The following is a 24,179-nucleotide window of genomic DNA, read 5'->3' as shown; positions in this document are numbered from 1 at the left end:
AAACAAGTTTGAAACAGTGTCTAGGACCAAATGTTTGTAAGTGAAATTCCCTGCCGAATCCCTTTGATGATTGGAAGATAATCATTAACTAGAGTAACCTGCCTCCAGTTCCTCATCACCCAGCATAATAATGGTCATAGAGCATCAGAAAAACTAGATGCAAGGGACTTGCTCCTTCTGCACCAGCACACGCGCTCTATTTGGAGACTAATTAAGTTAAATAACAAACCTGGCCACATTGGCTAAGAGAGCTCCCCACTAGGGTTTGCAGATTTTGGAGGGACTTTTCCTCCACACGGCAAAATGGAAGAGAATTTCCCATTGTTATCGCTCCTCTTTCCTAGGTTCTGGTCTTTGAAATTACAGCTGCAGTGTTCTTGCCTCTGGGGCACACTCTTGCTTCCTCGAACGTTCTTTGGAAACTTCCTACAGTTCCTTCCATCTAAGTTCTCACCCTTTCCAAGAGAAATCCTCTCCTGCAGCCAGCCTCCCTGCTCCCATAACCACTTCCTGCTTCATGTGTGGTCTGGGTGAGGTCAGCAGCCTTGCCTGGGAGCTTGTTAGAACTATAGAGTCCTGGTTCCATCCCAGACTCACGGAATCAGAATCTGCATTTTAACAAGAGCACCAGGTAATCTGTGTGCACACTGCAATTTGAGAAGCCTGGCCATAATACACAGGGTTTTCTCCATCCCACCACTTAAAATACCTTTTCTCCCTCCCCCCATCTCCTTTCATTTATTCACTTCCTAACTGTCCTTCAAAGCTTAGCTCATACCCCTCTCCCTCTGTGAAGCCCTCAATATTCTCTCCTTCCACCTTACCCCTATAGATCATGACTTTGAGAATTTAAACAAATGCAAAATATTTCACTATTTAAATGATTCAGATGTTAAGTCTGTTTACTGAGATTATATCTTGCCTTGGGACTTCCATGGTGGGCCAGTGGTTAAGACTTCGGCTTTCATTGCAGGGGGTGCTGGCTCAATCCCTAATCAAGGAGCCAAGATCTCACATGCCTCACAACCAAAAAACCAAAACATAAAACAGAAGCAATACTGCAACAAGTTCAATAAAGACTGTAAACAATGGTCCACATCAAAAAACAAAGAAAGAAAAATATATCTTCTCTCAAAGTGCCCAGCAAGGCCAAGCACATAATGTAAATTGTCTGATTCATCAATATCTGTTTCCTGTTTGAAAGCCTTCCCTTAGTTGTGCATGCTCAGTTGCTGAGTCATGTCCAACTCTTTGCAACCCCATAGACTGTAGCCCACCAAGCTCCTCTGTCCATGGAATTCTCCAGGCAAGAACACTGGAGTGAGTGGGTTGCCATTTACTTCTCCACGGGGTCTTCCTGAACGAGGGGTCAAACCCGTGTCTCCTGCATCGGCAGGCAGATTCTTTACCACTGCACCACCAGGGAAGCCTGCCTCCCTTAGCTGTACCTTATCTCTTTAAGCTGCTTCTGCGTCAAAGCAACTCCTATAAGTTTTGTCTTCTTAACACCTTACATACATCTCCACCCACTCCAGAGATTTCCTGAAGGCCTGGCTCTTATCTGTAACCTAGTGGCTTTCAACTGAATCAAAGCCCCAAAGAGGCCTCTAACCATTTGTTTGTATTTTGACTTTGTACCAAAAAAATTTCCCTAACTTCTAAATTTGGACAGGGAATTTTGTTAGAAAAATTTACTTTTGGATATAGGATGTTTTTTTGCTCCACCATGGTACCCACAGGAAACGGGATTGCTTCTGTCTCTCTTGTGGATATGCTATGTAGCAGTATCTCTGTTACTGGCCCCAGACCCTGAGACAAGAGCCACATCTCTGAGTCTGCCATCTCCCCAAATTCCAGGTTGGGGGGGGCACACATCCTAACTACCTATAATTTTCCAAACCTTTTCAGGAGATTATAGGATCTTTCCTAATGCCTATTACAAGGAAATGGAGCTGGGACAGCAGGAACTCCACACTGACTTTTAACTTCCTGGTTTCTATTCCATGTCACCTCTGCCCACCTTGAACAGCTTTAGCTCCATCCTGATTCTATATAGCCTTCAAGTCTATTGTTTATCTTATCAGCTTTAAGTACTAACATACCCAGGATCTTAATAACTCAAAAGCCGTTTTTCCTCAGAGCTATTATCTCCATGGGTATCATAAAAAGAAGGAAGAGGGGGACTTCCCTGCAGTCCAGTAGTTAAGACTCCACACTTCCAGTGCAGGGGATGTGGGTTCAATCCCTCGGCGGGGAGCTAAGATGCCACGTGCCGAGCAGTACAGCAAAAAAGAAAAAAAAAAACATTAAAACAAAGAATGAGTATATGTATATGTATAATCAAATCACTTTGCTGTATACTTGAAACTAACATGACATTGTAAATCAACTCTACTCCAATAAATTTTTTTTTAAACCTAAAAAAAAAGTCATTTTTGTGTTCATTGATCATCAAACGGCTTTTTTCTTTCTCGAAGCAGAAATTTGTGCTACCACCGGAATGGTGGGGCAAAGGAGTGGGTGAAATACGTTGCTGAAGGAAATCACCTCATGTCAGCTAACCTGACACTAACTGCGTTAGATTCTTGCTCTGTTACATGTGTGTTTGGCATGATATTGGAGTGACCTTTTGCATTCCATCTGGCTGGGCAGTCACCTATTCGGGGCATTTTGGACTATTGCTTGCTCATGCTAGCCATGGTTGATAGTAAGCTAGCAAAGACCGCCACTTCAGAGGGCCTGTGGGCGGGACACTTCACTCTGAAAAGGGGTCTGTGGTGAGGCAGGCTTTCTGTGGCTTAGCCCATTTCATTTATTTCCTTAAGAAAGGTCATGTATCCTCAGTAGGGAGGTGGTTGCATCAGAGCTTGACCTTTAGGTTGGGGCCAAGCAACATAGCATGAGCTTTATTGTGCTTTCATCTCTTCATGCTCACAGCCCAGCCCCATAGGACTCTTTCACAACAGACACTTCTGTTCAAGGACCAGCGAAGGCAATCAGCTAACCTAATCAAACTACACCAACCCACAAGAGACTTGCTTTGCATGTTTGACATATCTTAATTTATTTCAATTCAGTATAAAAATTATTTAAAGGACCAAATCCAAATACCATATGCTGTCACTTATACGTAGAACCTAAAATATGTCACAAATGAACGTGTCTTTGAAACAGAGACTCACGGACATAGACAACAGGCTTGTGGTTGCCAAGGCAGGGCTGGGGGAGGGGTAGACTGGGAGTGTGGGATTAGCAGATGCAAATGACCACATACAGAATGGATAATCAGCAAAGTCCTACTGTGGTAGCACAGGGAACTATGTTCAATATCCTGTGATTACTGTAATGGAAAAGAATATAAAAAGAACATATATGTGTATATAACTGAGTCCCTTTGCTGTACAGCAGAAATTAACACAACACTGGAAATCAACTATGCTGCTGCTGCTACTGCTAAGTCATTTTAGTTGTGTCCATCTCTGTGCGACCCCATGGACTGCAGCCCACCAGGCTCCTGTGTCCATGGGATTTTCCAGGCAAGAGTACTGGAGTGGGGTGCCATTGCCTTCTCCGGAACATCAACTACAGTAAAATAATAATAATAATTAGAAGAGAATCAAATCCATCCAAGACATCAGTACGCAAATAACCTTATTATATGCTACAAATACAGGAGAGGGAATTTGGGTGTGTTTTGATAAAGGCCTAATGGGCAGGGAGCCCCTCTCTGCCACCCGCAGTCACTCTTTTCCCCCCAGTGGAAATGCTGTTTCCTCATTCCTAAGGCTTCAGCAGGTTTCAGAAGCTGGGAGGCCATCTTCTTCGTGGTATGTGTGCTCATGTGTTACTCTGCGCTGGGAGTGGGACCTGGAGGGATATTGGAGAGGGCAGACCTATGAGAGAACATGACGCAGCCACTGTCCACCCCCACCCCCCCAACCATGTCATCTCCTTCTTCCCTAATGTACTGTGCATTGTGGGGAAGGACGGTGAGACCAGGACCCTCTTCCTCGATGGTCTCCTCCACACACTTTTCACGAGCACTCTTCACTTTTTATTTGCTGATCAATAAAGCCAAGGGTAGGTCTTGCCTGTTCCCAGCGATAAAGAACTGCACGCATAACTGGTCTTTATCCAGCCCAACAAGCGCCGTTTCTCTTTGTTTTTCACAGTGTTCCTGAGAGATAAGAGGAAGCCGCCCAGACATGATGCATGACCGGGAAGGTTTTGCAATATTTTATAAACTCATTCTCTATTGGGAGCTGTGGATTAGGGGTGAAAAGGAAAAGAGAAGGCACCACATAGAACCAAAGTTGATTTTTTTTCCTGGGTTAAAAACAAGCAGATGGATGGGACTTCCCTTGGTGGTCCAGTGTGGTTAGGACATCACACTTTCACTGCAGGGGGTGAAGGTTCAATCCCTGGTCAGAGAACTAAGATCTCCTATGCGGCACTATGTGGTCAAAAAATAGAGAAAAAAAAAGAAAAACAAGCAGGTGGAGGAAAAGGAGACATGAATATATGTTCAACGGAGGAAAAAGTAATCCAGTTTTCAATTATCAGCATGGAAGTCAAATAGGGAGAACTTTAGTCATTCACATGAATACATACCCTGAAACTCCAGTGGCCTTTTCCTGTCACAAAAACTGCCTCTGTTGTATGGATTCAAGACCAGAAGAGGCAAACAGGACCTCAGTTCAGGTGAAGAGCCAAATATATTCCCAGGGAATTATGGATGGTACCAGGATAGACTCCTTTTAAGTTCATGCCTTTTGAGGTTCTTGGCAAGTCTCTGAGAGTGAGCCAGGATGGCGGGGTTGATGAGACTGATAATACAAGATATTAGGTAGAGTCAGACCAAATGTGAGATCAGTTGATGCCAATAAAGGCACAGAGAAAGATGTTTTTAGTGGCAAATTGAAATTTTGGTAGCAATTTGATAGATGCAGAGTGGAAAATATAAGAGAAATGGGCTGTTCAGCTAAGGAAAGACCTGGGGCTAAGCCTTGAATGATGGTGGGAAAGTGTCAGAAGATAGGTCTTTGGGAATGTTAGACAGGAAGGAGTAAACCTAAGAGGCAAAGATAGGTACCTAATAAAAAAGAAATTTAAGTTGAAACTCATGGCAATACCTGTAATTGTTTCTGAGCAACCAAATGGAAAACGAGAACCCAGAGTCTTAGTGAAGCTGATGTGTTACTTGCTCTGCTTCTTTCCACACCTGCCTGGGCTCGTGAACTTTTCTTTTTTAATTAAAGAAACAATTTAAGTTGTTTTACAATGTTTCAGATGTACAGCAAAGTGATAAGGTTGTATTATATATATATATATATTCCTTTTTTCAGATTCTTTTCTCTTATAGGTTATTACAAGATACTGAATATAGTTCCTTGTGCTATACAGTACATCCTTGTTGGTTGTCTATTTTATATATAGTAATATATATCTGTTATTCCCAAATTCCTAATTCATCTGTCCCCCCCCTCTTTCCCCTTTGGTAACCATAAGTTTGTTTACTCTGTCAGTGAATCTATTTATGTTTTGTAAATAAGTTCATTTCTGTCATTTTTTAGATTGTACATATAAATTATATGATATCTGTTTTTCTCTGTCTGACTTTCTTTACTTAGTATGATAATCTCTAGGTCCATCCATGTTGCTGCACATGACATTGCTTCATTTTCTTTATGGCTGAGAAATATTTCATTGTATATATAAACCACATCTTCTTTATCCATTCCTCTGTCAATAAACATTTAGGTTGCTTCCTTGTCTTGGCTATTGTAAACAGTGCTGCTGTGAACACTGGGGTGCATGTATCTTTTCAAATTAGAGTTTTCTCCAGACATATATGGTATTTCTATTTTGAATTTTTGAAGGAACCTCCATGCTGTTCTCCATAGTGGCTACACCAATTTACATTCCCACCAACTGTCTAAGAGGGTTGGTTCCCTTTTCTCCACACACTCTCCAGCATTTATTATTTGCAGACTTTTTGATGATGGTCATTCTGACCAGTGTGAGGTGGGCTTGTGAACTTTAATTGCTTGATTATAGACTTTTGTCTAAAAAAAAAAAATGTTTCCCAGGCTTTCTAGAGTTCCCCAATAATACCTAATAGAGGGCCTCACTGGACTAGTAGCTCAGTAATGTTAATTGGCAAATTAATGAACAACTTCCTTTTTATGTAATTATTTTTCCAAATTAAATGCTAGATTTGAAGAGGCCAAAACCTGGATTACAGTTGGCCCTTCTGTGCATGCGTGGATGCTAAGTTGCTTCAGTCATGTCTGACTCTTTGCAACCCTATGGACCATAGTCCACCAGGCTCCTCTGTCCATGGGATTCTCCAGGCAAGAATACTGGAGTGGGTTGCCATTTCCTTCTCCAGGGATCTCCCCAGCCCTGGAATGTAACCTGCATTTCTTAGTCTCCTGCATTGGCAGGCGGATTCTTTACCATTAGCGCCACCTGGGAAGTCCCTTCTAATGTTGGGTAAATCAGAAGAGCAAGTCATGATTTAAGAAATCATTAGTTATTTCTAAAGGATTAGGTGAGTCAGATGGCAGATACCACATAGGAAAATTTGATGTGTGAATCTTTAGAGAAAAAACAAAATCCAATAAACTTGATTCCAGATTCATTCATTCAGGCCAAGGCTGAACTGTAGGTGATTTTTCTTTTTTTGGTTACTCTGACTAGTACTTTTCTTACGTAGGTTTGCCTTTTTGGAAGGTTGGCTTCATGAGAGTAAAGGTCTTGTCATCCTGTTCACTGTTATGTCTCCAGCATCTGGGATAGGCTTTCCTGCCATGTGATACTAAGGGCTTAAGAAATAATTTCGGAAGGAAGAGGAAGCGGGGGGGTGGTGATGGAGTAAAGGAAAGAGGAGAGGGAGGACTCTGCTTTTCATACCAGTACACCTGGCTCTTACTCACTCATCAGTTACCAAAGGCCCCCTCAGGCTCAGCATTAGGAACCAAGGATACCAAAATGATGAGACGTCAGGGTCTTTGCATCTGATCATCCACTAGAGAGAGAGAGAACACAGTGGGTGCTGTGCCAAGAGTAACAGGGACATGAGAGGGTGCCAGAGGGAGTATCCAGTCAGCCCTGAGGCTGAGTGGGTGGCAGAGAACATTGCGTACCTGAGCGGAACCCTAATAATGTAGTGATGCTTTGTAGGCTTGAGAACATTTTAATCTCTATAGCCCTCAAACTTACAGTGGGGAAATTGAATAAAATATGGGAGACAGCATGTCATGCATTGCCTTTTGGTCATTCTCTATTCAGTCATTTTGTTTTTGATATGGGATCTTCATTCCCCAACCAGGGCTGGAACCCGTGCCCCTTGCAGTGGAAGCAGGGAATCTTAACCACTGGACCAAAGGGAAGTGCCCAGAGTCATTTTGATAGTGAAAGTTCTTTTGTATTGGTCCTTACTGGACTTTGGTTTCCTTCTGCTCTACTGTGCTGTGCACAGACACATCTCACTCTTTGGAACCCTATAGACTATAGCCCACCAGGCTCCTCTGTCCATGGGATTCTCCAGACAAGAATACTTGAACGAGTTGCCATTTCCTCCTCCAGGAGATCTTCCCCACGTGGGGATAGAGCCCACGTCTCTTGTGTCTCCTGCCTTGGCAGGCACCTAGGAAGCCCTTCAGAGACTGCAAAAGCAGGCTCTATTGAGTCTGTCGTGTAGCAGTTGTCATAGAATTGTGGCTTTATAAGCACAATCAAAATGACACAAACTGAAGGCCCATTGTCTGAGCCAGACCCATGCCATATATCAGGAGTAACAGCTTTGTTAAGCATGGTCACTTAGGACCAGTCTTTGTTCTTTTCTGAGCAACTGCTTGTTTTTGTGACAAGGATTAATGACATAACAGCTGTAAGGTGGTCTTTGCCTTTTACAAAAGCCTATAGCAGTAAAGATTTGTGTTTGCCATCAGAACAGCAAATTTTCTGAAGAGGGGAGATAAACTTGACAGCAGAGAGAGAATCAGTGGTTTTTAAAAAAAGGTGTGATGGGCTGAGCTTATTTACAAAGTAGAAGAGGAGTGTGGGGGGGTTATGCTGATGGACTATTAAAATCTGGTGTCAGAGGAATAATGAAGATCCTGACTTGACTTCTGCTTCTTGATTTCCTTACTCAGGTGCTGACCCCAGCCCAGATCAAATCAATTTGTCAGGCCATCCTGGACTCTGGGAAACAGTATGCCATGAAAAAGAGGAAGCCATTCCCACTGATGTATTCTTACTATGGAACCGAATACTTGGGTGAGTGAAGGTGTTGGCCAAGGCCTGGAGGAGGAAGGCAGTCTCTAATAGCTGCTTTTACATAGGTCATCACTATCACTGGGAACCTTTTAAAAAGCCATTTGAAAATAAATATTGATGGATACTTCAAAGCACAATTTCTTATTTATTTTCAGAGTCTACCTGTCAGAAAGGTAACTGTTTTAACAATGTGTATGTGTGTGTGTGTGTGTGAGAGAGAGAGAGAGTCAGTCAGTCATGTATGACTCTATGCGACCCACCCCATGGGTTGTACCCCCCAGACTCCTCTGTCCATGGGATTTCCCAGGCAAGAATACTAGAGTGGGTAGCCCTTCCCTTCTCCAGGGAATCTTCCTGACCCAGGGATCAAACCCAGGTCTCCTGCATTTGCAGGCAGATTCTTTACCACTGATCCACCAGGGACTTCCACTAAAGACTAAAATACTTTATTCTTGATTGTGAATTCATTGGCCTATTTTTGCTGAAAGTTGAACAGCTTATACAATCAGTGTAATTAGTACCTGTGTACCTGTGCACCAGTTGTACCTGTGCACAGGGAAACAGGATTCAGCCACTGACATCTTCAAGTTTTTAATATTAATGGATTAATTCCCTAGTGACTCACTAGTAAAGAATCTGCCTGCCAATGCAGGAGACATGGGTTCAATCCCTGGGTAGGGAAGATCCGCTGGAGAAGGAAATGGCAACCCACTCCAGTATTCCTGCCTGGGAAATCCCAGGGACAGAGGAGCCTGGCGGGCTACAGTCCATGGGGTTGCAAAGAGTTGAACACAACTGAGCATGTACATGTGTGTGTGCGCACACACACATACACAATAACAGAATACCGAATCACAATGGCTACTTTTGAGATATGAGGCTTGTGAATGAAAGTTGGTTACTCCCCCTTTCAATCTTTCGTAGTCTCCCCATCACCCCTTGCAGCATGACTTGCAGGGCCCGTTGTAGATCGCCTGCCTCCCTCTCCAAACTCCAGCTGTTTCTTTCCCTTCCTTGGTTCTATCCAACATAGTCTCCAGCAAACAAACCTTTGTGCCTGTTCCTTTTGCCCAGAATGCCTGGCTTTCCCCATCCCCTTCATCCGTTTGTCATACTTGGGCCCAGACTTCAAACTGGTCCTCCTCCCAGTTGAATTAACAATGCTTCTCTTGTCTGTATAGGAGCAGCTCATGGCCTATCGTCCATCCTCCAGATGCTTCTTTCTTACCATGAGCACCTCAAGCCCTCGGACCAGGAGCTGGTGTGGCAGAGCGTGGATTTCCTTATGGAGCAGGAACAGAACTGCAACTGGCCCCCTGAACTCGGCGAGGCCATCGAGAGGGAGAATGAGCTGGTGCACTGGTGCCACGGCGCCCCAGGTCTCACTTCCATTCTTATCTGAAAGCATTGTCTTTCAGCGGGCTTAGCCAAACACACATGCCTTTTCTGAGAAGTGAGGGTATTTCTCACCTTACACCATTACCACGGGAGGTGAAAAGGTCAAGAGGAAACTTTCCAAAGCCAGAAAAGTCTCCATCGGTTAAAGATCTCCAGAAATGATCCTGTGTTTAAAATATAAATGATCAGTATCTATTTGCATACAAATTAAACTAGTGTTCTCCAATAAAATATAATATGAGCCACAAATGAAATAACTGTTTAGTAGCCCTAGTGAAACCACAGAAACAGGTGAAATTAATTTTCATAATAGAGCTACCCCAATATACCCCAAGGGGCTTCCCTGGTAGCTCAGACATTAAAGAATCTGCCTGCAATGCAAGAGACTGGAGTTCGATCCCTGGGTCAGGAAGATCCCCTGGAGTAGGAAACAGCAACCCATTCCAGAGAAGCCTGGCAGGCTATGGTCCATGGGGTCGCAAAGAGTTGGACACGACTGAGTGATTAACACTTTCAGTACACCCCAAATGTTATTTCAACATGCAGCCAATTTAAAAATCGAGTAGGATTTCACAGTTTTGAAATATTGTCTTTGAAATCCCATGTATATGTTAGACTTACATCCCATTCTGATTCAGACTAGCCATGTTGCAGGTGCTCAGGGGCTTCATGGGACAGTGCAGGTCTGGAACCTCACAGTTCAAAACATGGTCCCTGGACCAGTGGCATGGGCCACCTGGACGCTTGTTGGATATAGAGAATCTCAGGCCCCACCCCAGCCCCAGTGAATCCCAATCCGCATTTCAACAAGTTCCCTAGTCGATTTGTATGTACATTAAGGTTTAAGATGGACTGTTCTGTAATTCATCTTCAAATGACAGTTTCCATTATCACCTAATGAAAAGTCTAGAAAAATGAGAAGCCATTTGCAGTGAACTTTCTGGAATTGAGCCTGGAAACTTATCAGACCCCATCTTTTCACTTTCTTTCTTTCTTTTTAACCCTATTATACCACTAATTAGGCCTTGGAGAAGATGCAATTCAAAATAAATTAAATTCAGAGAAAACAATTCATTTTGGTCTATTGGCCAGGGAAGAGACTTAAAATACTGAAATAACACACATTTTTGATTAGGAGTGTATTTAATTTTCAAGGCTATGCTTCAGTGCCATGAGTGAGTACAGTTTTAAAATATATTTAATTTGTCTTTAGTTTGTTACCTGATTTTTATTACGTTCTTTCCCCTCCTTACCTATGTAACGTTCTTTAATCCAAGTGGAATTTCATGTTTTACTTCAGTACAGTCTGAGATGACAAACAATCCAAGTCTTAGTCCATTGGCTAGATTTTCTCTGCCTGCCACTTTTACTTAAGGGAGGACTTCAAAGGCTCCTGTGTGTGCTTGTACCACCTCTAGGGCACTGTACATTATGTCCAGGCTAATTCCCACCAGTGATCATTTGAGTCCATTTTTTTTCTGGCTTTGAACTTTTTCTTGAAGGAAAACAGCAGTTATTTACCATTCTGGAAATGATATTTCTTCATGTTATGCTCAACACTCTCATTTCCTATTCCCTTTAATCATTAGCACTGATGGCCATTGGATAGCCTTCAAGCACCCCAGGATCCTTGAATTTTGGAAATGTCTCAAATTAAATACAGCCTATTTCAAAAGGATCCAATGTATAGTAAAAGCCCTGTAAAGAGTGGGCAGATTGTCTACTAAAATAAGTGGCTGGGTCACTTAATTGATGTGGGGGTCTTGAAGGACAGTTACTCCATTCTTACTGTGCTGTACTTCACATCCCATCTGTCTTTGTAAATCATGGACCATAACAATACAGCATAGGATTCATTACCCTGAGGACTTTATTCTCATATATCATTCATGTTCAGTATCTTGGTAAGATTAAATGTAGGTTGCAAAGCAAAAGCATTCAACCCACGTATTCACCAGACTGCCAAAAACAAGCCAGTTCACAAATGAATAAACAACCAAATGGAGCCCGTTATGTCTGCCAACTACCACTTCCATTCTCAAGGGTATCGGTCTTCCTTTTAAGAGATGTGCTAAAAATAGCACCAAGAGGGATTATGAATCTGATAAGTGCAGGTTAAAAATCATCAAGATTCCTCTGAAGTTGGCAACAGTAAGCTCTCCAAAAATTCTAAAGCAGGAGATGACCTAGAAAAATAATTCTCACTTGTGTGAGGAAAACATTTATTTTTGAGAGTAGATTTATGAACAGTACAGATGGTTTGGGACAGCAGACTGATTCTGTGATTAAAAACCTGCCAGAAATAGTCCACAATGTGGAATTTCATCAATGATATCTTATCTCCCACTATAATTGTTTCCTGTTGAATTTCCTTCAACTCACCTCTACAGGTGACAGCCTTAGTTATCATTTATGCAGTGTGAATATACTTCTGGACTCTTAAGTTAATAACTGGATTCCAATTGTAGCTCCAACACTAACCAGTTAAGTAACCTTGAGAAAACCACTTTGTTTCGTTCGTGCTTTTTTGTTTCTTCATCTGCGAAAGGAGTAGGTGGCGATGGAGTAGGAAAACTCTCTCTCTCTCTCTTTTTTTAATCACTACAGAAACCTTTTATCCTGTGGTCCCTTGCCGTTCCTGAGGGATATGACCACAATGATTTGCAGACACTCACATTTATAAATACCTAGTGAAATGTCGAGTTTTTCTCACTAGATGCAGGCAGATTCACCTGACCCCTTCCTAGCCTTAGTGATTCTGAAATACAAGATGAAAACTATTTAAAAACTCATTAAAACAAATGCCATGGCTAAAATAAAGTCTGGATGGCATTATGTTACATCATTATTGTGGTCACAGTTCATTTCCTTTACTCTGGGTGAAACACAGGTGTAGCTTTTTTTTTTAATCATTTCATGAGGGCTCCTGGATAGGTGACTTTTTTCTTTGTTGTTTGTTTTTTTATTGAAGTATAGTGAATTACAAAGGGTGACTTTGAATAGATAACAGCAGGGATTTGTACATGCAGGTGTCTTTGACCACTAAGCTTTGTATTGTACACTGTACAGTGCCTGCTTCAGTGCAATTAAGATCCCAGAATGGACCTGTGTGCTCATTCTACAGGATGTTGAAATAATATGTACCAAGTCTGACTATTATGAGGCTCTGCTAGATCACATGTTTTCAAAAATTCAGTCTCCCAAACCATATTTCTTAAGTAATAATTCCTTTTCCCAGTTGTATTAATATTTGACAAAGACATAGATCATTGCTGCCTGGGAGTTTCGTGTCAGTGGACAATAATCAGTGTTTCCATGATGACATGACAGTGTTCCCAGCAAAAGCAAAGAAAGCCAACATCCTTTCCTTTTAGATTAAGCCACCTGATTGTGGACTTCTCTAGGTTAGGTAAGAAGGCAATAGGTTTAGGAGTTTTTCAAGGTCCCTTCCATGTACCATTCTTTGATCTGGGCTGCGGGAAGAGGCCCTTTCTCTCTGACCAGAACCCCAGGATCAATACCCATTAAGCTGCCAGGGGCTAGTGGCCTGGTTTAGCAATGGAACCATCTCAGTCCATCTTCCTTCCACATATCTCATCTTCACTTCAGCATCTGCCTGAGAGAAATGAGACATTATAGGGTCAGCAGGCATTTGTGGAGGCCTTGACATGTGTCAAACACCATGCCATAGATCGGAGAGCAAAAACGAACATGACAGAGTACCTGCCCTCACAATATGAGGGGCGGCAGACATGAAAACAGATAACCTTAACAGATTTACTGATACAGAAAACAAGCTAGTGGGTACCAATGGGGGTACCAGAGGGCTTCCCTGGTGGCTCAGTGGTAGAGAATCTGCCTGCCAATGGAGGAAGCATGGGTTTGATCCCTGGGTTGGGAAGATCCCTGGAGAAGGAAATGGCAACCCACTCCAGTATTCTTGCCTAGGAAATCCCATGGACAGAGAAGCCTGGCAGACTACAGTCCATGGGGTTACAAAGAGTTGGACACAACTGAGCGACTGAACATGAGCACAGTGGGTACCAGAGGGTGGGTGGAAGGGAGGAGAGGCAAGATAGGGGTAGGGGATTAAGAGATACAAACCACTATGTATAAAATTGCTAAGCAACAACGATATGTTGTATGTTGTTTAGTTGCTAAGTTGTGTCTTACTCTTTGCGACCCCATGGACTGTAGCCTGCCAGGCTCCTCTGTCCATAGGATTCTCTAGGCAAGAATACTGGAGTGCATTGCTGTTCCCTTCTGCAGGGGATCTTCGCGACTCAGGAATCCAACAGGGTCTCCTGCATTGCAGGCAGACATCTGAGCCACCAGGGAAGCCCATATGTTGTACAGCACAGGGAATTACAATTTTCTTGTAATAACTTTTAATGGAGTTTAGTCTGTAAATGGAGAAGGCAATGGCAACCCACTCCAGTGTTCTTGCCTGGAGAGTCCCAGGGAGGGGAGAGCCTGGTGGGCTGCCATCTATGGGGTCGCACAGAGTTGGACACAACCGAAGCAACTTAGCAGCAGCAGCAGCAGTCTGTAAAAATACCAAATCTCTATCCTGTACACCCAAATGAATATAATATTATAAATCAACTGTACGTCAATTTTAAAATAAGTTATTATATTTAAAAACAAGTAATTTTAATATGATAACTGTATAAGTGCTCAGATTTGTAGGAGTGATGGGAGCTCAGAGGAGGCATCTCTGGTCCTTCTCCAGGTTCCAGGAAGGCTTCCTGGAGGAGGTGATGCCTGGGATAAGTTGGCCAGACCAAGAAAGGTGAGAGGTTTATTCCAAGAAAAGTCAGAGGCATGGAGCCAACATGGTGAAGGAAGGGAACTGTGGGGGTGGTTTGGTTTTACTGAAGTGAAAAGCTCCACAGAGGGAGAGGGGGAGGAGTGGCCAGGGGACAGAGTAGGAGCTGGGTGGCCAAGGGCTCTCTGTCTCACCTAGACAGGAGCTTCACCTAGATTCTGGAGGTGGGGAGCTAAGAACCACAAATTACACTGCAGAGTTGGTCCACCTTAAAGCAGAGGGAGCTGACCTCTATGTCTGTTAGTCATTGGCCAAAATTGCTTGGGGGTGGGGTTGCATTGCATAGCCTCCCATTTGGCTGAGGGCATATTCCCCCAAGAAGAGGGAAGCTGTAAGTTTTGTCAGCAGCCAACTCACAGCAGCCAGGAGATGGGGCACCTGCTGGTAAAGAAAAGGGATCTGATAGAGCGCCAAGGGCTTCCAGTTCACCTTCAGTACCCAGGTTAGATGGTGTCACATTCTTCATGGGTCTTTCCTCCCTCCACATGTGGGTTAGGAGCCTTCCTGTGTGCTTCTGCAATGCCTTGCTTTCCCCTCACATGGCCTAATGAATGCCCCCAGTTAGGTTGTAAAGACTATGAAAGGAGGGGCTTTTAAAAATCTCAGCACCTACTACTGTCCTGGTGTATAGTAGATACTTAATTAATATCTAAGCAGCCACCAAGCCTGTGAGCTGTCTCTTTCATTAGCCTCTTTGTCATCTTTCTGCCGACATGTTCAGCTCATCATAGCTACCCTATTGCCCTTCTTCAAGTCTTGGTTGACTGCACAGTGGGGCATTTTGTCTATAACAGTAATCATCATTAAAAAGGTAAACCAAAATATTTACAATAAAACACTCCCACTGGTTCCCTACCACCAACAAATACTTTCCAAGGTGCCCAATTGGACTTGTAAAATCGTCCCAAATGTGGACGCTATCTACCCTTCCATTGTCCTGTTGCTTAGAATACGCTGCCCCACTGGTCTCCATGTGACTTGTTTATCATGGCTTAGAATCTTTGCCCTTGCTGATTTGAATCCTGGAATGCTCTCTCCCCCTCTCCTCCAGCCTGCAGTTTCCTATGTATCCTACACAGTTCTGGAGAAAGCCTGACTTCTAGCAAAGCTTCCCTTCACAGTCTCCCTCAGGGAATTTAGAATTTTCTGATCCCTCTAGTATGATTTTTAACGCCATTCAGTTTATGTCCCAACATCATTGTAAACTGCGTGTCTTATTATGTATCTGTCACAAGTACATATTATTTTCTCCCTTTCTAGATAGTGCCTTCCTGAAGGGCAGGCATTGTGTTATCATTTATTTTATAACACCCAGGGCCAGAACTGGCTACATAATTTGGGGGACCCAGTATAAAATAAACACGCGGACCCCTTTTTGAAAAAGGATTAAGAAATTCAAGAGGGCAACAACAGAGCCTTCAGTACAGGGTGGGGCCCTCCTGGAGGTCCTTTGTGAGGCTGTACAGGTCACCCGCCTGTGAAGCTGGCCCTGCCTAGGGCTGTGAATACAGCAGATCATCAATGCACACTTTTCAAATAAATGGATACAGTGAGTGAATGAATGCATAATTAACCAAGTGAAATTCTTTTAAAAATCATTCCTTGTGGAAATGATACTTTCTTCCTAAAACTGAAGGAGGATAGTGCTATAGGTGACCATTGTCAGTGGTTCTCTGGAAAGCACTGGCTGAGGAGAGCCTGTTAGATGTTTATCATAGAGAGTATTAAAGAATACCTTTTTTTTTTTCCTTTTTTGCCACATGGTGAGGCATGTGGGATGTTGGTTCCCCAACCAGGGATCGAACCCATGCCTCCTGCATTGGAAGCATGGAGTCTTAATCACTGGTCTTCCAGGGAAGTCCCCAAAGATACATATTTAAAAGAGAATAAAATCATGACTCTCAGACAAATATAAACATGTCAACAATTTTATTTAACTCATAAATTAACAAGGGAACCAGAGAAAGGTGTTATAACTGGCTCAAAGGAATCTCCAAACAGCAGACGTATCTCTAGGCCATGAAGAAGGCTGACATGAATTTGCTTAATAGATGCAAAAACTAGCTGCTTCCACAAAGACTAAGGGAAGTCAACTCAACATCTTTTGGACAGAATGTGAAGTTTCTAGAGACAGGTATTATTTACATTATTGTCAGTTTTCTACAAGGTAATTTCTGTCTCTACACAGTTGTAAAATAGGCCAGTCACAGACAAAGGCAGAGATAAACCTGATGGATGAGCTAGTCCAAATATCTACTAAATTCCAGTCTGTCCCTCTTTCTGTAGAAGGTAGGCAAGGCAGGAGAGAGTGATCTTGGGCTACTAATCTCCTCTCCCAATATGAGCACCTGGAATGTGGGGGAAATGGTTTCTATTAATAGCTATCACTTCTCTTATTTCCGTTCCTGCCTGTGTAATGGAGATTGCCTTGGTTGAGCAGTGTTGAAGGAATGATCTTTCTTTGAAACAGTCAAGGTGGCAGGGCCTCACTTCACAGCTGAAGCCAGAGTCTTGGCCAAGTCACTTGGAATCATTGTTGTTTTTGGAAGGACTCCCAGTTTGTCTCTTAAGAAAAGGTGTATAGTTTTAAATACTTTTAAGATGACAAATTCTGAACATCCGTGGGGGGATGGGCAAACTGTATAAACATTTAGCCTTTCCAAAATAGCAAGACATGCGTAATGCTTACCAGAGTATTTGTCATTAAATATTAACCCATTTGCAAATTATGGATTTTATCTGACTAGGTACTTGTTGCTCTTTCTTTTGGAACTGATAATCACCATACAATTCAAACAATTTAAATCTCACAGGTACAATAAGACTCCCTTGGAGAAGATTCTATAGCCTTTACTTAAAATGTGGTCCCTGGAAGGGTCATTGTTAGAAATGTAGTACCCCTAGCCCCACCTTAGACCTACTTGATTAGAACGGATATTTTACCAATACCCTGATGTGTGGGCCTCTTCGAGTTAAAGAAGTTTCACTCTATAGTATTAAGCCTTGAAAATCACCTCTAATATCTGTGATGTTTTTACAGGAATTGCTTATCTGTTTGCCAAAGCTTATCTGGTTTCCAAGAAACCACAGTACCTGGACACATGTATCCGGTGTGGGGAACTCACATGGCAAAAGGGCTTGCTAAAGAAGGGCCCAGGGATCTGCCACGGGGTGGCTGGCAGTGCCTATGTCTTCCTGCTGCTCTACCGGCTCACTGGAAACTCTAAATACATCTACCGAGCCCAAAGGTCAGCCTTTCTTTGCATGTTTTTTTTTGTTTTTCCAAATGTTAATCCAGTTAATGTTCAGAACAAGTAATAGTCACATAGTTTTAAAAGTGTAAACACAGATACTTCCACGGTGCATTTTAGCAATTTAGTTCACTTCCCGAGAGACAGTTACCAGTATCTTAGTTACCTTCTCAGAGCTATACATATCTGTGTGTGTATGTGTGTGTGTGTGTGTGTGTGTGTCTGTGTGTGTATAAAAGCAGATAAGTGTATATGTAAAATTTTGTCCCTCTTTTTTGATACAAATGGTAGCATTTTGCTATCAGAGTGATCACCCTCAATCAGTAAATAAAGGACTTTTCATCTTTGTTGTTGTGTAGTATTACATCTTGTGAATAAGCCAGGAGGGCAGTTTGGATTCTTTCCAGTGTTTTGCATTACTTAAAATGCTATGATGAATAATCTTGTACATATATCATGATGTTCACCTATGGGTATGAAAGTGTGTTAGTTGCTCAGTCGTGTCTGACTCTTTGCAACCCCATGTACTGCAGCCTGCCAGGCTCCTCTATCCGTGGGATTTTCCAGGCAAGAATACTGGAGTGTGTTGCCATTCTCTTCTCCAGGGGATCTTCCCAACCCAGGGATCAAACCTGGGTCTCCTACATTGCAGGCAGATTCTTTAACATCCTAGCCACCATATCTGTAAGGTAAATCCCTAGAAGTGGAATTACTGGGCCAAGGGGTATGTCTATTTGTGATTTTTTTTTTGTGATAAAAACACTTAATATGAGCTTTATTATTCTCCTAGCATATTTTTAAATGTATCATATTGTTAGCTACAGGCACAGTATTATACAACAGATCTCTGAAACTTACGCAACTTTAATAACAGAAACTTTCTACCCATTGAGCAAAAACTCTCCATTTCCCCTCCTCCACCCCAACCCTTAGCAACCTTCATTCTGTTCTCTACTTCTATGAGTTTAACTGTTGTAGATGTCTCATGTGTTATCATGGAGTATTTGTCTTTTTGTGCCTGGCTTATTTCACTTAGCATAATGTCCTCATTTATCATTTAGAACAGTGCCTAACACAGAGTATCTACAGTATATGTATTCAATGTTATCATCACTAAAAATTTGAGTTATATCATTCCAAACATTTCTCTAAGCATAAATGTATGTTCTTATATCTATGTATATATAATATATTTTAATAAAAACCTATAATTATGTATGTGTAACTTTACTATGCATACTATTTACAGTTTATAATTTTAAATAAACAATTGTTAAGGGACACCCTTTATTTCAGTTTGTGTAGATCTAGCTCATTGTTTTATGACTACGTAGTTATTTATTATAGTTGTACCATGATTAATTTAACCAATCTTTAAGTAATGGACACTTAGTATATGTGCAGTCTTTACTAAAACAAACAAAATTGTCCCAAATATCCAATACATATCTCTTGGTACACTTGTCAGAAAAATTTTTAAATTGAAGTCATTAAATCCAGAGGTATTTTTAAACTGTCTTTATCTTTTGCCCATTTTTTTTTCTGTTATGATGTTTATTTTGAGTACTGTAACTCTTTGTCAATGTATGCTATAAATATTTTTCTACTTTGCCATTTTTCTTTCAGCTTAGTTCATGGTCTTTTGTCAGACCAAAATTTTTATGTATCTCTCTTGAAATAGCTGTCAAATTTTTTAAATTTCCAGATTTTGTGTTATACTTAAAGAAACATTTCCCACTCTAAGATTAAAAAATAATGTTAATTTACATGGACCTTTAGTACTTTTGGGCTTCCCTGGCGGCTCAGATGGTAAAGAGGCTGCCTGCAATACAGGAGATCTGGGTGTAATTCCTGGGTTGGGAAGATCCCCTGGAGAAGGGAATGGCTACCCACTCCAGTATTCTTGCCTGGAGAATTCCCTGGACAGAGAAGCCTGGCAGGCTATACAGTCCATGGGGTTGCAAAGAGTTAGACATGATTGAGCTTTTAGTACTTTTATTATTTTATTTTAATTTTTAAAATAAATTTATACCCCTTTGCCCATTTCTCCCACCAATTTAAAAGTTACTTTAACTTTTAAATCTTTCATTAGCTTAGAGCTTATTTTTTAAAATAGTGTCAGATGGGTGTCTATCTTTGTGGTTTTTTTTAATCTTTTTTTGTGTTTTTTTTAAAATTTGAATTTATTTATTTTCATTGGAGGCTAATTACTGTACAATATTTGTGTGTTTTTTAATAAAAAAACAAAACTTCCCCATAATGTCTGTTGACTCCAATGATTTGAAATTCCAAATTTATCACAGACTGAATTTATCTAAATGTATGAGTTTGTTTCTGGACCTTATTTCATTATTCATTTACTTCTAGTTTTTCTTAGCTGTACTCTCTCTTTTATTCTTCCAATTGTATTTTATTTTATTTTTTAAATTTAAATTTATTTATTTTAATTGGAGGCTAATTACTTTGCAATATTGTATTGGTTCTGCCACACATCAACATGAATCCGCCACGGGTGCACACGTGTTCCCCAATTGTATTTTAGAATCAGTTTTTCAAAAGTTAAAAAAGCTTGTGGACATTTGATTGGGATTTCAATGAAAGATTCTGCCTACAATGCAGGAGACCTGGATTTGATCCCTGGGTTGGGAAAATCCCCTGGAGAAGGGAATGGCAACCCACTCCAATATTCTTGCCTGAAGAATTCCATGGACAGAGGAGCCTGGCGGGCTATAGTCCATGGAGTTGCAAAGAGTTGGACATGACTGAGCAACTAACACACACAAACTCTTATCAAAGCATCTAGTTCATATGGATTTTTTTTTTTGGAATCTTTGACGTAAAGATCTAAAAGTACAGTTCCATGGTATTTAAAATTTCACATGTCTGTGATTACATGCCCTTTCACATTTCTAATGCTTTTGTTTTTCTCCAGTGGTGGTTTAGTTTCTAAGTCATGTCCGACTCTTGCGACCCCATGGACTGTAGCCTGCCTGGCTCCGCTGTCCATGGGGATTCTCCAGGCAAGAATACTGGAGTGGGTTGCCCTTCCCTTCTCCAGGGAATCTTCCCAACCCAGGAATCCCAACTGGTGGTCTCCTTCATTATAGGCAGATTCTTGACCAACTGAGCTATGAGGGAAGCCCTGTTTTTCCCCAGACACACCAGCATTTTGTCTATGTGGTTGGTTTATCCTTTAAAGAAACTGGCTTTTGGTTTTTATTAATTCTTTTTGTTTTTCTCTTTTGCTTCCTAATTAATTGTTTTCTGCCTTTATTTTTTATTTTCCAGTGTTCATTCCCTTTACTTTGTTATTCTCTACAGTTTTTAAAAAGTGCTTAATTAGAGTACCTTCCATCTTTATAACAACAACAACTCAGATCAATGACTTTTCCTCTGAGTTTCATTTTAGTCATAATCAATAGGTTTTGATATGTAATGCTATGTTTCTGTAATTCTTTTTAGTTCCATAATTACCATTCTGACTTCTATTTTTACAGAATTTCTTAGAAAAATGAATTGATTAGTTTGAATTTTGCACCATTGGGTATATTTTGGAAACAATCATTTTCACTTTAATATGATAACATGCAGTATAGGTCAGAGTGCAGTGAAACTGCAACTCTCACACATTGCTGATGCTTTTGTAAATTGCTGTATATCATTTAGAAGTTATTTTGAAAAGCACAAAAGTATTTGTTATTTTTAGATTAAAAATATAGGATATTAAATATTATACAAAGTATGATTTCAGTAGTATAATAAATCAAACCCTGGCGGGGAAAGGTCAGATGAGGAAGCAAAATTAACTGTTCATTTCTCTTAAAATATAGTGGAATGGTTATCTATCTTACAAATATTCTGCTATACTATGATTTTGAAAAAATGCATATTTACCGTGTATTGAATGCTTGCTCTTTGCCCAGAGCCCTAATATATGGTATCTTTAATCTATACAGATAATCTTACGCAATTCTGCAACTTCATCATTTTAAAGTCAGATTAAAAAGTTTGCTAAAGGTCATCTAACTTGAAATTATCAGAGTTAGGTATTGCAACCCCAAAACCCTTCCTCTTTCCACTACACCAGGGCTTTGTGTGTGTGTGTGTGTCTGTCTGTCTGTCTGTCTGTCTGTCTGTCTGTGTCTGTGTCTGTGTGTCTGTGTATGTGTGTTAGTCACTCAGTCATGTCTGACTCTTTGTGACCCCGTGTACTGTAGCTTGCCGGGCTCCTCTGTCCATGGAATTCTCCAGGCAAGAGTACTGGAGTGAGTTGCCATTCCTTTCTCCAGGAGATCTTCCCTACCCAGGGGTCGAACCCAGGTCTCCCACACTGCAGGCAGATTCTTTACAGTCTGAGCCACCGGGGAAGCCCCAGGACTTTGTAATCTAGGGTTTGTGAATTTACTTGAGAAAAGTATTACATTTTACACTGAGAGGTAGCATTTCCTTCAATTCTGGGTCTGCAGTAGACATGACTCTGTCACCAGTAGAAGTCATAGATATTTTCATGTTATTCCTATTGTTGTAGAAACTGTGAAATGTATTTTGCTCCAATCACTAGTTAGAAATGTCAGCAGTTATTAGATCCACTACTAGATCTTGTTATTTAATGTGCTAATTAAGAATCCATTTATCATTGTATTACAAATTTGGTTTAAAAAATTCTGCTAACTGTACTTTAATATAATTAATTTCCTTGGAAATCCTGTGTATTTTACTTTATGTATATGGAGACTTTTTTTTTTTCTGATAATGAATCCAGATTGCCAAATGATACAGAACACTAAAAAGGTAGCTATACCAGGAAGTTTCTGTGTGTAATTATAAATTTTGAATTAACTCTTAAGATGCATCATTATTCTACTGTTTAAAATTTTGACTTCTATTAAAAATTGTTGCATATTCAGGAAAACAGTTGAGAGAAAAATTAGCCCAAACAAAATTGCAATATGTTTCCTGCTCATTTATTTTAAGCTACTGCCAATAATTCCAAGAGCCTGAAAAAGATCAAATAAGTAATTACTCTTCATAGGACCCCCTATGTAGTAGCAATAATCTAAATTTATGGCAGAATCAGCTGTCAGGCCTTTTCAACCTGTGAGCTCTAGCCTCTGAACGGGTGATTATTTTTGTTGTTGATGGGAATCGGTAGAGCAAGTCTGTAAAGAGGTGACAGCACTTTAAAACCTGTAAACTACTAAAAATGGTACTCGTTAGAAATGATTTGAATAGGCTTTGTGACAAATACAGGTAAAAGAAAAAAAGATCTCTCATTGAGAAGTTAGACATCAGTGATTTGTTTTTAAGGCAGATGTCCTAAAAATAATCTATCTTGTAGCTGAGTTTGCTGTTTGATGTCATGATTATAAAATGTTGCTTGCCTTTTCCCATTTATCTTATTCTTTTGTTTGCCCAAAGCAGAGATCGTATAATATCTTGCCCATTTATTTTCATAGTCTCTGCTCTCTGTCACATATAAATGAAACCTAGCTCAGAAATAATATGCCTGCAGAAACACAGCATATTTACTTTTTTAAAGGCACAGGCATATATCAGCTCAAGATAAATAAAAGTATGGCTACTTATCTGTCTTTTTTACTTTCAATTATTGGATGGCAGAAGGAATGAAATCCTCAGAAAGTGCTTTGCTTTGCAAATGCCAAAAATAGTCAAATTTTCTTGCCATCCTAGGCTGTGAACATACACAATGGCATAATGGTGTCTCCATTTCTTAACAGAGAAGGCCTTCTTAAAATCTTATATACATCTGTAAAGAGAATGCCGCTAAAACTTGAACTTATCAGAGAGGAGGATGAAGCAACCCAGGGTCAATAATATGGAGACACTCATATGAAAACTGTTCATATCTTCTTCTTCTCTTAGGTTTGCTGAATTTTTATTTACGGAGGAATTCAAGGCTGGTTCCCGGGTCCTTGAAAGTATATACAGCTTGTATGAAGGCTTCTCTGGGACCGTGTGCTTTCTGATCGATCTGCTGCAGCCCAACCAGGCTGAGTTCCCTCTCTTCAGCGTCTTTGTTTAGAAGGCTCCATGTTCCATCATGGCCCTGCAGAAGGTTCGCGAGATTTCCTGAGCCTACTACCTGAGGCAGTTTCCACATAAGCCACATTCAATGGTATCACAACCATGAGCCTTAACATTGCCGTCAGAAGGAAGGAAGGGAGCAGGCTGGTGAAGAAGGCAACATGATTCCAGGTTGAAGGGAGAACAGTGTGAGAACATGCAAACATAAAGACACCACAACTCTTCTAAAACCCCTAGGGATGGAACAGTTCAGGAAATGGATGCGACACCAAAGATCAGAGGAAAAAAGGGAAAGAAAAATCATCTGTCTCCTTAAACCAACATTGAGATGTGGATTATGGCAATGAAATGCCAAAAATACTTTTGCAATTGGA

At 40.9% G+C, this 24,179-nt stretch overlaps 1 protein-coding gene across 1 annotated transcript in view; it reads left to right on the top strand.

Moving 5' to 3' along the window:
• Positions 1-23,803, top strand: part of LANCL3 (LanC like family member 3) — a 111,170-nt gene extending 87,367 nt beyond the window's left edge. Inside the window, exons 2-5 of the mRNA XM_068962970.1 lie at positions 8,160-8,283; positions 9,465-9,662; positions 17,550-17,757; positions 23,644-23,803. Coding sequence (XP_068819071.1) covers positions 8,160-8,283; positions 9,465-9,662; positions 17,550-17,757; positions 23,644-23,803 — 690 coding nt within the window. The remainder of the gene's footprint in view (positions 1-8,159; positions 8,284-9,464; positions 9,663-17,549; positions 17,758-23,643) is intronic.
• Positions 23,804-24,179: the final 376 nt, after the last annotated feature.

This window comes from Capricornis sumatraensis, chromosome X, assembly GCF_032405125.1.
Source record: "Capricornis sumatraensis isolate serow.1 chromosome X, serow.2, whole genome shotgun sequence".
NCBI classification, from domain to species: Eukaryota; Metazoa; Chordata; class Mammalia; order Artiodactyla; family Bovidae; genus Capricornis; species Capricornis sumatraensis.
This window is presented reverse-complemented; position numbering and strand designations above follow the sequence as displayed.